Source organism: Vulpes lagopus, chromosome 2 (assembly GCF_018345385.1).
Source record: "Vulpes lagopus strain Blue_001 chromosome 2, ASM1834538v1, whole genome shotgun sequence".
Classification (NCBI taxonomy): Eukaryota; Metazoa; Chordata; class Mammalia; order Carnivora; family Canidae; genus Vulpes; species Vulpes lagopus.
The window spans coordinates 33,973,041-33,986,291 of record NC_054825.1 but is presented as its reverse complement, the minus strand read 5'-3'; the positions used below and the strand labels follow the sequence as shown (position 1 = coordinate 33,986,291).

At 36.0% G+C, this 13,251-nt stretch overlaps 1 protein-coding gene across 5 annotated transcripts in view; it reads left to right on the top strand.

Moving 5' to 3' along the window:
• EXOC6 (exocyst complex component 6) overlaps positions 1–13,251 on the top strand; it is a 221,024-nt gene that overhangs the window by 171,967 nt on the left and 35,806 nt on the right. For all 5 annotated transcript variants that reach the window (XM_041743259.1, XM_041743260.1, XM_041743261.1 and 2 more), the window contains one exon: positions 8,929–9,002. In XM_041743259.1, coding sequence (XP_041599193.1) covers positions 8,929–9,002 — 74 coding nt within the window. The remainder of the gene's footprint in view (positions 1–8,928; positions 9,003–13,251) is intronic.

The following is a 13,251-nucleotide window of genomic DNA, read 5'->3' as shown; positions in this document are numbered from 1 at the left end:
ATAGAAGTATAGGGTACTTTGAGTAAGTATAAGAAATAGACCTAATTTAAGTAAAAAGCTGTATAGATTAAGAATACAAGGTAGAGTCTATGCATGAATAAAGCGGATACTTTTGATTAAGTTGACCATATAATCAAAATGCTACTATAGCTACCTGATTAGAGAAGTCAGGAAGGCATCCATTTGGAATTGCAAATGTAACCACCTCTGAAAACTGCACGGAACCTTTGATCCTATAATAAATAGACTTTGTATAACTTCAAGAGAAATTGCTTCTTAGTTAGAAGAGCATTTGCCACACTTGGTGTGAAGCAGATGTTCTAAATCTTAATGTGTGATTTTGTTTTATGCTTATTAAACACATTGTTATGTATTGGGCCCCAATATTGCTTCCTTGTAAATGCAAATACATAGAGGAAAAGATCAGAATGTCCTCTTAGGTTTTTATAAAGGTGTCTCAGAAATCTTTTACATCACTAACAAAATACAGAATATTTCCAGAGCATTAGGCAATCAGAAAGAGTTGAAGTACCCAAAAATAGATCTAGAATCCTTTCCCATACATTCTGTATAAATATCCAGATGAGATTATCCACTCCTAAGAGTTTAACATCTTAAATCCATAGATATTAGAAAAGCTCCAAGTTGAAGAGTACTGGTCTCTGTTTCAGTGGTGAGTTATTGAGGAATAGGTGAATCTCTAGATATAAAGGCCTTGGTCTTGGGACACCTGGGTGGCTCAGCAGTTGAGCGTCTGCCTTTGGCTCAGGGCGTGATCCTGGATTCCCACGTTGAGCTCCTTGCATGGAGCCTGCTTCTCCTCCCTCTGCCTGTGTCTCTGCCTCTCTTTCTGTGTCTCTCATGAAAAAATAAATAAAATCTTAAAAAAAAAATAAAGGCCTTGGTCTTGTTTTTTTGTTTTTGTTTTTTTTTTTAAAGATTTTTATTTATTTTTTCATGAGAGACACAGAGAGAGGCAGAGACATAGGCAGAGGGAGAGGGAGAAACAGGCTCCCAATGGGGAGCCCAATGTGGAACTCCATCCCAGGACCCCAGGATCACGCACCCTGAGCGGAAGGCAGACGCTCAACCACTGAACCACCCAGGTGTTTGGTCTTTTTCATTTTGAATAAAGCCTTAGCCCACTTACAAAAATGGATGAAGCCTCTTTATAGATACTGTGTGTGTGTGTGTGTGGCTTTGACCTCAGGGCCTCTAATTCTAACCTTGAAAAAAGAACTGTATCTCCAAATAAAAGGATTCAGGGAGAATCACGTGGATATATACCATAGAACAATATTTTAACGTCTAATTTTATAGTATACTGGATGTCATTATATGGGACATTTGGTCCTAAAGGCATACATCCCATTGCTCCCAATCACATGTAACAATATAAGTCTGAAAGTCAAAACTTCGGGGATCCCTGGGTGGCGCAGTGGTTTGGCGCCTGCCTTTGGCCCAGGGCGCCATCCTGGAGACCCGGGATCGAATCCCACGTCGGGCTCCCAGTGCATGGAGCCTGCTTCTCCCTCTGCCTGTGTCTCTGCCTCTCTCTCTCTCTGTGTGACTATCATAAATAAAGAAAAAAAAATATTAAAAAAAAAATGAAAGTCAAAACTTCTAAGACCCTGGACTTCTAGGCATGAGTTCTTCACCACCAGAAAAACCACTAGATGGTGCTCTTCATCATTCCTTCTAACGACACATCTGGAGCACAGGGAACACCTTCTTTGCCTAGCCAAAATTTGAGTTCTAATTAGCTACTTTAAATTTTCAGATCTAGCAAGAAATAGAATTATTAGGAATCTCTTTAATATGCAGACTACTATATTTATTTTCAGTCATTTATTTAGTTACAAAGTCATTCCATTTTATATACCTCTCCCTTGTTATCTACAGTCTTAAGACTAGCCTGGCCAGCCTCCCCATTTTCTCTCTCTCTCAATCATTTGTCAGTCTTTTGGTCTGTTTGCTCTTATGACCCTTTCTTCTGCTTCCACCCACCCCTGACAATCCTAAATATGCTTGTAGATATTTTCCAAATAATCTACATTCTCTGCTTTTAGTAAAAATAACTGTGCCTAGGATAAGATTGTTCAAGGACTTATTCCCTCTGTATTTAATTTCAGAGAAGATTTTATATTTTCATGCCAGGATAAATACTTACAGCCTGACTTTTTTTTTTTTTTTAAGATTTATTTATATAAGACAGAGAGAATCCTAAAGGGCAGAAGGGGAGAGAGTATCCTGAAGGAGACTCCCCACTGAGTAGGGAGCCCAGCTCTGGTCTGAATCCCAGGAGCCTGAGATCATGACCTGAGCCAAAATCAAGTGTCAGATGCTCAACCAACTGAGTCACCCAAGTGCTCTCTTCCAGCCTGACTTCTTAGCAGTTTTTGTACCCCCATACCAAACCCTATACATCTATATGTAGATCCTGAGGGCAAAATTTTTTGTTATATATACAAATAACTCGTGGCTTTGGCTACAGATATTCTTTATTCTCTTAGAACTTTGGAGATGGCCAATTTGGAAGACATTTTTTGTCATTATATTTGTCATGTATTAGCATGTATTATTTTTCACTTTCAGTTTCTTCTAAATTAATTCAGACTTGTCTCCTTTCCAGTTAGGCTTATATAGTAGTTTTACTCTGTTGTTTTCAAAGACCTTCCCAGTAAGATCAGACATCTTCCCTTCTAGTCTTTCTTTTAGGGTATTTTTAAACTTTGGATCACTTATTATTATTAAGTTCCATATTCTAGCAGAAAATAAGAGGAAATGAGTAGATCATGAAGTGATTTTTGTTTTCAAAAAATGGTCAAGTTGGGCCATTAAGAGGAAAAAAACCCCAAAGATTTAGAGTAGCTTTATTAAAACAACAACAACAACAACAAAAAACCTCTAGCAGCACTTGGCTGGCTTAGTTGGTAGAGCATGCAGCTCTTGATCTCAGGACTGTAAGTTTGAGCCCCATGGTGGGTTACTTACAAATAAAATATGTTTAAAAATAAACTTTAGAAAGCCTAGAAACTATTTTTTTTCCCTGGAAACTATTTTAAAATATTGTATAGGAAGACCAGGATCAATGTGTGTTTTTAAAAAATACACTTCCTGACATGGTTAAATGACAAAGAAATAGATATCGTAATAGGGAGTAGGCATTATTAAATAAAAATAATAAAAAGATGACCTAAGAGGGGTAACCTGGTGGCTCAATTGGTTAAGTGTCTGCCTTTGGCTCAGGTCATGATCTCAGGGTCCCAGGATGGAGCCCCAATTCAGGCTCCCTGTTCAGCAGAGAGAGTGCTTCTCTCTCTCCCTCTGCCCCTCCTTCCACCACTCATGTTTTCTCTCTGTCTCAAATAAATACAATCTTTTTTTAAAAGATAATCTAGAGAAAAAAACACAGAAACCCCAAATATGACAAATCATATAAAAAATAAGGACCTAGATGAGCCAAGAGGGAATCTGGAGATAGTACTTAAAGGCATCCCCAAATTAGTATTCATTTCTTTAAAACTTCAAAGGTTGAACAATATCTCCAGAATTATTGAAACCATTAGACAATATTAATAGAAATGAATGATTTGTATTATTATTCATTCATTCAACATTATTTGCTGAATATTTCCTATACACCAAACATGGATTATATAGAGGTAAAAGAAATGATCTCTACTTCTCACAAGCTTCTTGTTTAGTGGAAGAACTCACAATTTAGTTTTAATTGATGAAAACATTAGGAATATTCTCAGCCATCCTCAGTTATTTTGAAATAAATACAATATATATATACATAGTATGTTCTAGCTTTACAGTGCATTAAGCCATGTGTGGGTATTAAATTAACTAAAAATTCAGTTCACTGGAGATAGAGAACATTTCTGTTATTGCATAAAGTTCTGTTGGACAACTCTATTCATGATCTATTCAGCAAACTACATAATATATCAATAACCAGGACTGGATAGCATCTTTTTAGAATTTCTTTGTTCATTTGTTCAATTTTCCTTGCATTTATTTAAGAAACTTTTGTTGACTACTCTATATCTCAGGCATTTTGCTAGGTGATAGGGATGTAGAAGTGAGAATATATATTCTACCCTCAGGGAGTTCATGGTCAGGTGGGAAGACCCAGGCAGATAAACAATTATAAGATAGCAGAATGGGTGGTGTAGTTAGCCTGTGCACTGGAAATTGTAGTGAGAATACAGAGGAAGACTCACCCAGCCCGCAGGATAATGGAAGTCTTCCACGGAAGGTGATGATTGAATGGAAAGATAAGTAAGAGTTATCTGATGGAAAAGAAGAGGAGAAGGGCTGCTCCAGGTAGAAGGATCGCAGATACTGTGGAAAGAGATTGTGGTTTATGCAAGCAAGTACAGGTAGTTTGATACGGAAAGTGTTTAAGATGCCTTTAGGGAAGTGGTAAGAGATGAGACTAGAGAGATTGGTAAAGACCAGATTATGAAGGACCTTATTTGTCTTGCTTTATTGGGAAGGTGATAGGAACCATTGAAAGATGTTAAACTCTGATGTCGCACAAACTACATATACATCTTACATAAATCACATTAGGAGTAGTGGATGGAGAGGAAGCAGGGAGACCAGATAGGACTGTGTGTTATTATCCAAGCAAGAAGTGATAATAGTTTGAACTAAGGTAGAGACAGATTCAGGCTGAAGATGTCTCAGAAGATAGGAACAACAGGATTGACTGAATTTTGGTTTTAAAGAAGTAAGGGAAAAAATATGAAGCTCTTGAACAAATTGAGTAGTATATAATTAGAAATGTCCTCTGTACCAGATGATTATCAGATTGCTAAATTGTCTCCTTTCCCTAAAAAAAAATTGAGAAAAAGCCCTAGGAACTATAAATGAGTGAATTGTACTTCCATATTGGTTAGGTTCTTGTGAGAGATAAGATAAAAGGTAAGAGACTAAATACATAATCAGATTCTAGGTTAACTGCGTGAATGCTAGGAGATCTGAATTAACTATATGATCCTGGACAAGTTATTTCAGTTTTAATTCTTCTAATCTTTATAGATTGAATCTTTATAGATTGAATCTTTATAAATGAAGGACTAAGTGACTTTTAAGCCAAGTTTTCAGGGGACTGGTGGAGGTATTTCAAAGAGTGTCTCTTCTAGACACAAGATTTTATGACCCATCATCTCCATGTCCTATTTATTAAAATAAGTTATTGTGATGATCAAAGTAGGTGGTGTGTGAGAAACTGCTTTGTAAACTATAAAGTGCCATATAAATTTATGAAACTCATAATTTTGACACTAAGCTCCATGGTTTAATCCCAAGTAATGGAGCTTAAACTATAGTACATTAAACAGGAACTGAGAGAAAAGAAAATGAAAGATGATTTTCAGTGCAGAAAAAATTCTGGGAGATAAAGTAAATAATGATTGCAAGTGTAATCGAAATTGAGCTTCATTTTATGCCTGATGTATAAAGTAAGTTTTTAAGTGTCCCTGTGTTAGAGGAAGTATTTATTTTCTGTGTATAGATGTGTATATGTGGAGATGATGCAAGCTGAGCCAGCATTTATAACCTTGGTTGGAGACCACTAGGGATTCATGGTTAACTGTTACTTGGAAACAGTGGCCTGAGACTGGGGCCAAGAAAGCCAACAATATGCCAGGCGGTCTACCTTCACTTACAACAGGTTATTAGAATTTTGCTTTATTATGTTTCAATTAAGACCTGATGGTACTAGAGAAAGACAACTCAGTTATTTGGGATTGGGACATGGTTGGGGGTGATGGGATCACCACAGTATGAAAGGATGCCACTTTTCATCATATGAAAAGACAATCATGTGAGTGAATTATACTAAATAATGAAAAGTTATGCTCAGTAAATCTTAGTTTTCTAGAAAAGGGGGCCTGAGAAAAGTAAGCGTAGTCACCTAGTGGCCATAACTATGTATGCAGTATATAGCAGAAAACCAAGAAGTAAAGGAAAAAAGTGGTATACCTCCGAGTAACAAAAAGGTTATTCCTACTTGAAAAGAGCATACTCAAAAGCATATATAAAACACATTCACCTTATTTGTGGGAGAGGCTCTTGGTCATTCTGTATTTGCTTTTTAGACACAATTCTAGTGGTCAGTTAGCTGGCTGGCCAGCTCAAGACTATTAAAGGCAGCATATTAATAAGATGAAGAGAGAGCAGGGAGTAAGAATTTATATTAAAACTGCAAGAGAGGGATACCTGGGTGGCTGAGTGGTTGAGCATCTGCCTTTGGCTTGGGTTGTGATCCCGGGGTCCTGGAATCGAGTCCTGCATCAGGTTCCTTGCAGGGAGCCTGTTTCTCTCTGCCTGTGTCTACCTCTCTCTGTGTGTGTCTCATGAATAAATAAATAAAATCTTTAAAAAAAAACTGCAAGAGAGAAGGCAGAAAAATTATGGGCTAGACACAAGAACTCAAACAACACAGCTTTCTGAACTAATTAATGTTAAAAAAAAAAAAGGGACCTTAATAATATGGCAGCTTTCAGAACTTATTATATTGTATAGAATAAAAACATTCTTAACAGTAATCCAGAGAATTAAGAAACATTTAAATAATATTTAGAAAGAAATAATATTTAGAATGCTCAAAGTTAAAGAAACAAAGGAAGTATTATGTTACAGTTTAAAATTCTATCAAAAATGCTTAAGATTTGAAAAATTAACATTATCTTGGGACACCTGGGTGGCTCAGTGGTTGAACATCTGCCTTTGGCTCAGGGCATGATCGTGGGGTCTTGGGATCGGGTCCCGCATCAGGCTCCCTGCATGGAGCCTGCTTCTCCCTCTACCTATGTCTCTGCCTGTGTCTTTCATGAATAAATAAATAAAATCTTTTTAAATAAATAAAATTAACATTATCCTAAAACAACAGCAACAACAAAAACTTTTGACATCTTTATTCCCTAAAAATGCCAGATAAATTAAGCTGTGCTAGACTTTCATGTATTTAAATATATGATTGAGTCTTTCTAGACTGTATTTCACATAAAATGCACTAAACTTAAGAATTATTTTTGTTGGGGCTCCTAGGTGGCTCAGTTGGCTAAATGTCTGCCTTCGGCTCAGGTCATGATCCCAGGATCCTGGGATTGAGCCCCATGGTATGCTCCCTGCTCAGTGGGGAGTCTGCCTCTCTCTTTGCTGCTCCCTCTGCTTGTGCTCTCTTGCTCTATCAAACAAATATATAAAATCTTTTTTAAAATTTAAAAAATAGGGCCACCTGGGTGGCTCAGTCGGTTAAGTGTCTGCCTTCAGCTCAGGTCATGATCCCAGGGTTCTGGGATTGAGCCCTGTTGGGCTCCCTGCTCAGCAGAAAGCCTGCTTCTCCCTCTCCCTCTACCACTCCCCCTTCTTGTATGCTCTCTCTAATGAATGAATAAAATCTTAAATAAGTACCCTATATATATATTTCTTGAAATAACAAAAATATTTTTTTAAGATTTTATTTGTTTATCTATTTATTCATGAGACACACAGAGAGAGGCAGAGACATAAGCAGAGGGAGAAGCAGGCTCCCTCTGGGGAGCCTCATGCGGGACTCGATCCCGGGACCCTGGGACCACACCCTGAACCAAAGGCAAACGCTCAACCACTGAGCCACTCAGGTGCCCTAATTCTTTTTTTTTTTTTTTTTAAGATTTATTTATTTATTTGAGAGAGAGAGAGAGAGGCAGAGCGAGCACACAGCGCGAGAAGGAGAAGCAGACTCACTGCTGAGCAGCTCAATCCCCCTGAAAGCAGACGCTTAACTGACTGATCCACTGAGGAGCCCCTATGTGGCAAATTGAAATGGTTTCTAAAATACTCACTTAGATAAATTCTTAAGTGGAAAATATGTAATGTTTTGTAGAAAAACTCAGATATTAATGGGGAGGGAGAATGCTTGCAGACATTCTGACTTTTATCAGAGAAGCTTGCATGTAAAATGATAGGTCTTTTTTGTGAGTCAAAGGTCTTTTTGTCTTCAAAATAACTAATAGTGGAATTATCTTCAACTTAACTAAACAAGCTAGGTACTAGTATTAAAATATTTTATGTACAAAAAATTATTGAAAAAAATCTTTTGAGGGGCACCTGGGTGGTATGGTCTGTTAAGTGTCTGACTCTTGCTTTCAGCTCAGGTAGTGATCTCTGGGCTGTGAGATCCATCTGGCGCTGGACTCTGCAGTCAGCATGGAGTCTGCTTAGAATTTCTCTCTCCCTCTTTCTCTGCCCTTTCCCCTCTCTCTAAAATAAATAATCTTTTAAAAAAAGAAAAAAGGAAAAAATCTTTTGATATATTTTTCAATCTTAAAATATTTTTAGTTTTTCAAAAGGCAGGATTCCTTTGTGGAAAAAAATTATTAGAAGTTTGACATGAACAGACATTCTTGCATCATCCTCATTCTGCTACTTAAAACCTTTGTCTGCATGTAACACTGACTTTTTATGTGTCTGCCCATTATAGCTTTTAGCTAGAGGTAGGATTTTCATAAGCATGTTCTGTAACAAAGGAGAAGTTTTGAAATATGTTGACAGCCATGGAATTGGTATAGTTTCAAAATGTTTCTATAATCATTCACCTAAGGCTAAATAGAGTCAGAAAACTTTTCTTGATTGAAGTATATTACTACTCTTGAACTTTTTGTGGAATAACCATTCTAAATTTATTGTAATTAAGGATTACAGTGATTAAATGGTAGATTAGAAGTTTAAAATTATTAAAATACTTGTGGTAATGGGTGTGGAGAACATTCTCAGTAGTGGAAATTGAAGCTCATAAATAGTCTTCATTTGAAATGGTTACATGTAAATATAATACATTTGTAATGAGTAGAAATTAATTTAGTGGTTAAATCCTTGTATATTTTGCAGTCTTGTTTTTATTCTTGTGTTTTTTTTTTCTTACAGTGTTTGCCAGCTCTGAGCCTGTGCCAGGATTCCAGGGGGATACCCTACAGCTAGCATTCATTGACCTCAGACAAGTAAGATGTAATAATGTAGTTCTCATTTTTTGCCTTCTACTGTTGCCTTTTTTTTTTTTTAAATCCTATAGGAATGCTTGTTTGTCTTGAAACAATCTTTCGAAAGTGCTTCTTTGATAACCATATGTTTGGCCTTTCTCTCTGAACTTGTATCTCTATTTGGTGTCTCAAACTCATGCAGCACTCTCATCAGTAAATATTTAACTTATTCATTACCTGCTAACTATGTGACTAACTTTTTACTTTGGTTTAATGACACTTGAAGTTTGAGTTATTTCTTAATGATTTCATGGTCCTATATAAAAATTTGTTGGTATAATTAATGTCAGGACCCAAGTTAAAAGTAAATTATTACAACCTAGAAAGGAGCCCCTTGCTTAAAATTGTGGTAAAGAATGCTTTTTTAATAAATTTTCTGGGGGTGCCTGGGTGGCTCAGTCGATTGGGTACCTGCCTTCAGCTCGGATCATCCTGGGGTCCTGGGATGGAGCCCCACATCAGGCTCCATGCTCAGCTGGGAACCTGCTTCTCCCTCTCCTTCTTCCTGCTGCTCCCCTCGCTTGTATGTGTGTGTTCTCTCTCTGTGTCAAATAAATAAATAAAATCTTAAAAAATAAAATAAATTTTCTGTATGCTTCCATAAAAAAGGACTAAACTACTTTTTTTTTTTAAGATTTTATTTATTTATTCATGAGAGACACACACACACACACACAGAGAGAGAGAGGTGCAGAGACACAGGCAGGGGGAAAAGCAGGCTCCATGCAGGGAGCCTGACATGGGACTCGATCCTAAGTCTCCAGGATCAGGCCCTGGGCTAAAGGTGGTGCTTAAACCGCTGAGCCACCTGGGCTGCCCGGACCAAACTACATTTAAAAAGGTAATTATACATTTATATAATTCTTTTCTGGTCATGTAAGTCTAAGTAGAGTAGCAAATAATGATAATTTTTTAATCTCCTAATCAATTTACTACTCTTTGACATCACTACTGTATTGTCATTTTCTTTATTTACTTTGTACCCTTTTTCTATCTCCCCCATATTTTTTTTCCTTCTTATTCATTTCTTCTTTCCCCCTCCTTCTTTTTCTTTCTTAACCTGGAATTAAGAAATTTAATAGAGTTGGGAGGCACAAGAATATGGAGGAGGGGTAGGTCCAAGGTAGAGGACTCAGGGGTACAGAACTAACAACAGGATGGCTGCTGCCCTTGGCAAGAACCAAATGGAGATGGAATTAGAACAAAGCCAATGTGACGCTTGATCTCCAGGTTGTGAGTTTGAGTTTCACATTGGGTATAGAGACTACCTAAAAATAAAATCTTAAGAAAAAAACAAAGCCACTGTAGTATTAGTCTATTAATGGTCCCATCCCCTTTGGGGATGGAGATGATGAAGATGGGGCTCTACTGTTGATGTAAATAGACTACACGGTGATATTTAGAGCAGGACCAATTTGAGTAATTAAGGAGTTCTGATTTCAGTAAATGTTTGAGAATATAGCTGTTTTTGCTTTAATTCCAAACCAGTTTTCTATACATATGTATGAACTACTAATTACTGATTATTTGGAAGGGAGTAATGTAGTTGAAACAGACACCAAAGTAATGTAAGAGCGTTTTGTTCTTGTGGAGCTTAAAACTCTTTTAGAGAAACAAAACCCCTATGAACTGGGTAGAAGTACTTATGGACAGTGAGTCTTGTGGATATAAATGGTATATATACCTTCAAGTCAAGTTTAGAAGGAAACTGAAAAAATTACTCCTGTCTCCTGTTTTTTACCTGTAAAACACTGAACATATAAAACATATTAATATTTATTTCTGTTTACCCTTAACTAAATTGGAGAAGATAGTAGAAAATCAAGAACGTGAACTCTGAACTTTTATTCCAGCTTACCAGAAGATGTTCTTTCTATTGAAGGAAGATCTGTTTGCTTTAGAAGGAGTTCTCTCTGTTGTGGTCTTATTGCCCTAAACAAGATGATCTTATTGCCCTAAGCAAGATGATCTAATACAGATCTAATACAGAAAATGGAGTCCTTTAGCAGACTGGAAACAGGCTTGGTTGTATGTTCATCTTTCAATTAGGTTATAGCCACTTATACGTTTCCCTGTTACAGAGACATGAATATGTTCTCCAAGCCAAGTATCTAATTTGAGGATATCTCCCATTATATACAAATAATCCGTTCTTAGAAAATTTGAAATTTATTATGTGATATTTTCTCTTTTGTATGAATTTGTATGGTATTAACAATCACGCTGTAAGATTGTGAATAGGACCACATTTGAAACTGTGGGGAAAGATTCTGTTCTTTGATTTGTTCAAATAGGTGGTTAGTTCAATGCAGATTAAAACTCTGATTCTAGGTACTCTCTTCCTTCAAAGACAATCATCATTTGACACCAAAGAAGGCCTCTTAACAAGCATATGTAAAGCATTCCCTCACTAGGGAATTGTTACTAAGACACACTTACAAATATTAGTAAACATCTCAAGTCTTTTTTGTTGAATTTACTTTTCATGTATGTGTACTTACAGGTTTTAAATCCTGGTTGGCTTTTCCACATCAATGTAATTTTTTAAGAAACTTTAAAGTGAATACAAAAAAATCTTTTAGAAACCTTTACAATTCTGAAATCTATTACGACACATGTAGAGCTATTAAAGATTTGTGTAGAAATACCTATTTAATGTAAAACACAGTTTTAAAGTATGGTATTTAGTATTCAGTGCGTGTGGATAAATTTTAATAAGTTAATTTTTAACGTATTAATTCTAGTTTTTAAAGAGGCTTAAAAGTTTTTCCTAATTAGTGTTAAAATTTAATCATACTCTTTTTGTACTTTTGCATTCTGAAACAAGAAGATGCAACTAATTTTTGTCATTAGCTGCTGGGCCACTGAGACACACTTGAATTTTATGATTTTAGAGGCTTGGGTTTAATAACTTGACAAAGATAATTATTTTTCACATACCTTTGTTTCTCAATTTATAAACAGTTAAGTGGTGAAATGCCAAGTATGGGGATTGACTAAAAATAAAATCAGTCTTTAAATTATCATATGAGGTGATAGAAGTTTTTTGTATCAGATATCAGTGTTACTTAAATAAAGATGCCTTAAAGTTTTAGTTGGTGTGTTAATGTTCCTGACTTCATAAAGGTATTTCATAGAATATTATTTTACTATTTTTATACGAAGTACTATATCACCAAAGAAGGGTGCTAACACTTTTATTTACGGTTTCTGCACTTTTTCTTCTTTTTTTTTCTAGTCTGTGATCCATTTCTGTCTTAATAAGGTGGCTGACAGTTCTTTTCAAGTATACTTAGAAAGGCAAAAGAGCCCTTTTCATAGTACTTATAAGGGGTCATGCTTCTGTTTTTTAGTTTGAATTTGATACTGCTTCATGAATTGCTGGGTATGAAAGATTAGGAAGTAGGTCCAGTGGTCACATTTTACCTGCCCACCCGGACTTTGCCCTGAGGTCAAACTCCTGATATTTGCTGTTCTGAATAGAGGACTTGATGACAAGTATGAGCTGATACAAGAGGAAAGTTAGAACCATATCAAAGCTGAAGGCAAGAGAATTGGGACTCAATGAGAGACTGTAGCTAAAAGATGGATCATCAGAATTGCCCTCTTTTAAAGAAAAGGAAATAGCTGACCTGTGAGTGAAAAGACTTTATCATCCTGCCAATCACATGCTTGCTAATGGAAGCCAGTTATCTCAACAATATCTTGAGGTCTTCTACCCCATAGACAGTGAAGAGGACTAGTGGTACTAGTATTGCATTATATGAATATACTGTCTCAATCAGTTTTAAATGTGCTGTTTTAATATGATTTGTGTGTATAAACTTTTTTTTTTAATAAGTAAACCCTATCGTCCTCCTACCGCCAGTTCTAAAATTAATTCTCTGAAAGAAAGACTTTGGTATACTTAAAAAATATCTATTTTCTTTCACAAAGACCATCTATTTTGTTAAATATAACCTTTCAGATGGGTTTCAGGTGAATATATAAAATTCTTTTGAAGGTATGAAAATTTTCAGGTATGAAAACCTTAAAAATGTCAAACTATTTTTATTAAAATACTTTTTATAAAAAAATGCTTTTTAATAGTATACAGAATTCAGTGATAATTTTTTATAACTTATTTTTTTTAAGTAAGCTTATGCCCAACATTGAGCTTGAACTCATGACCCCAAGATCAAGAGTCAAATGCTCTATGACTCAGCCAGGT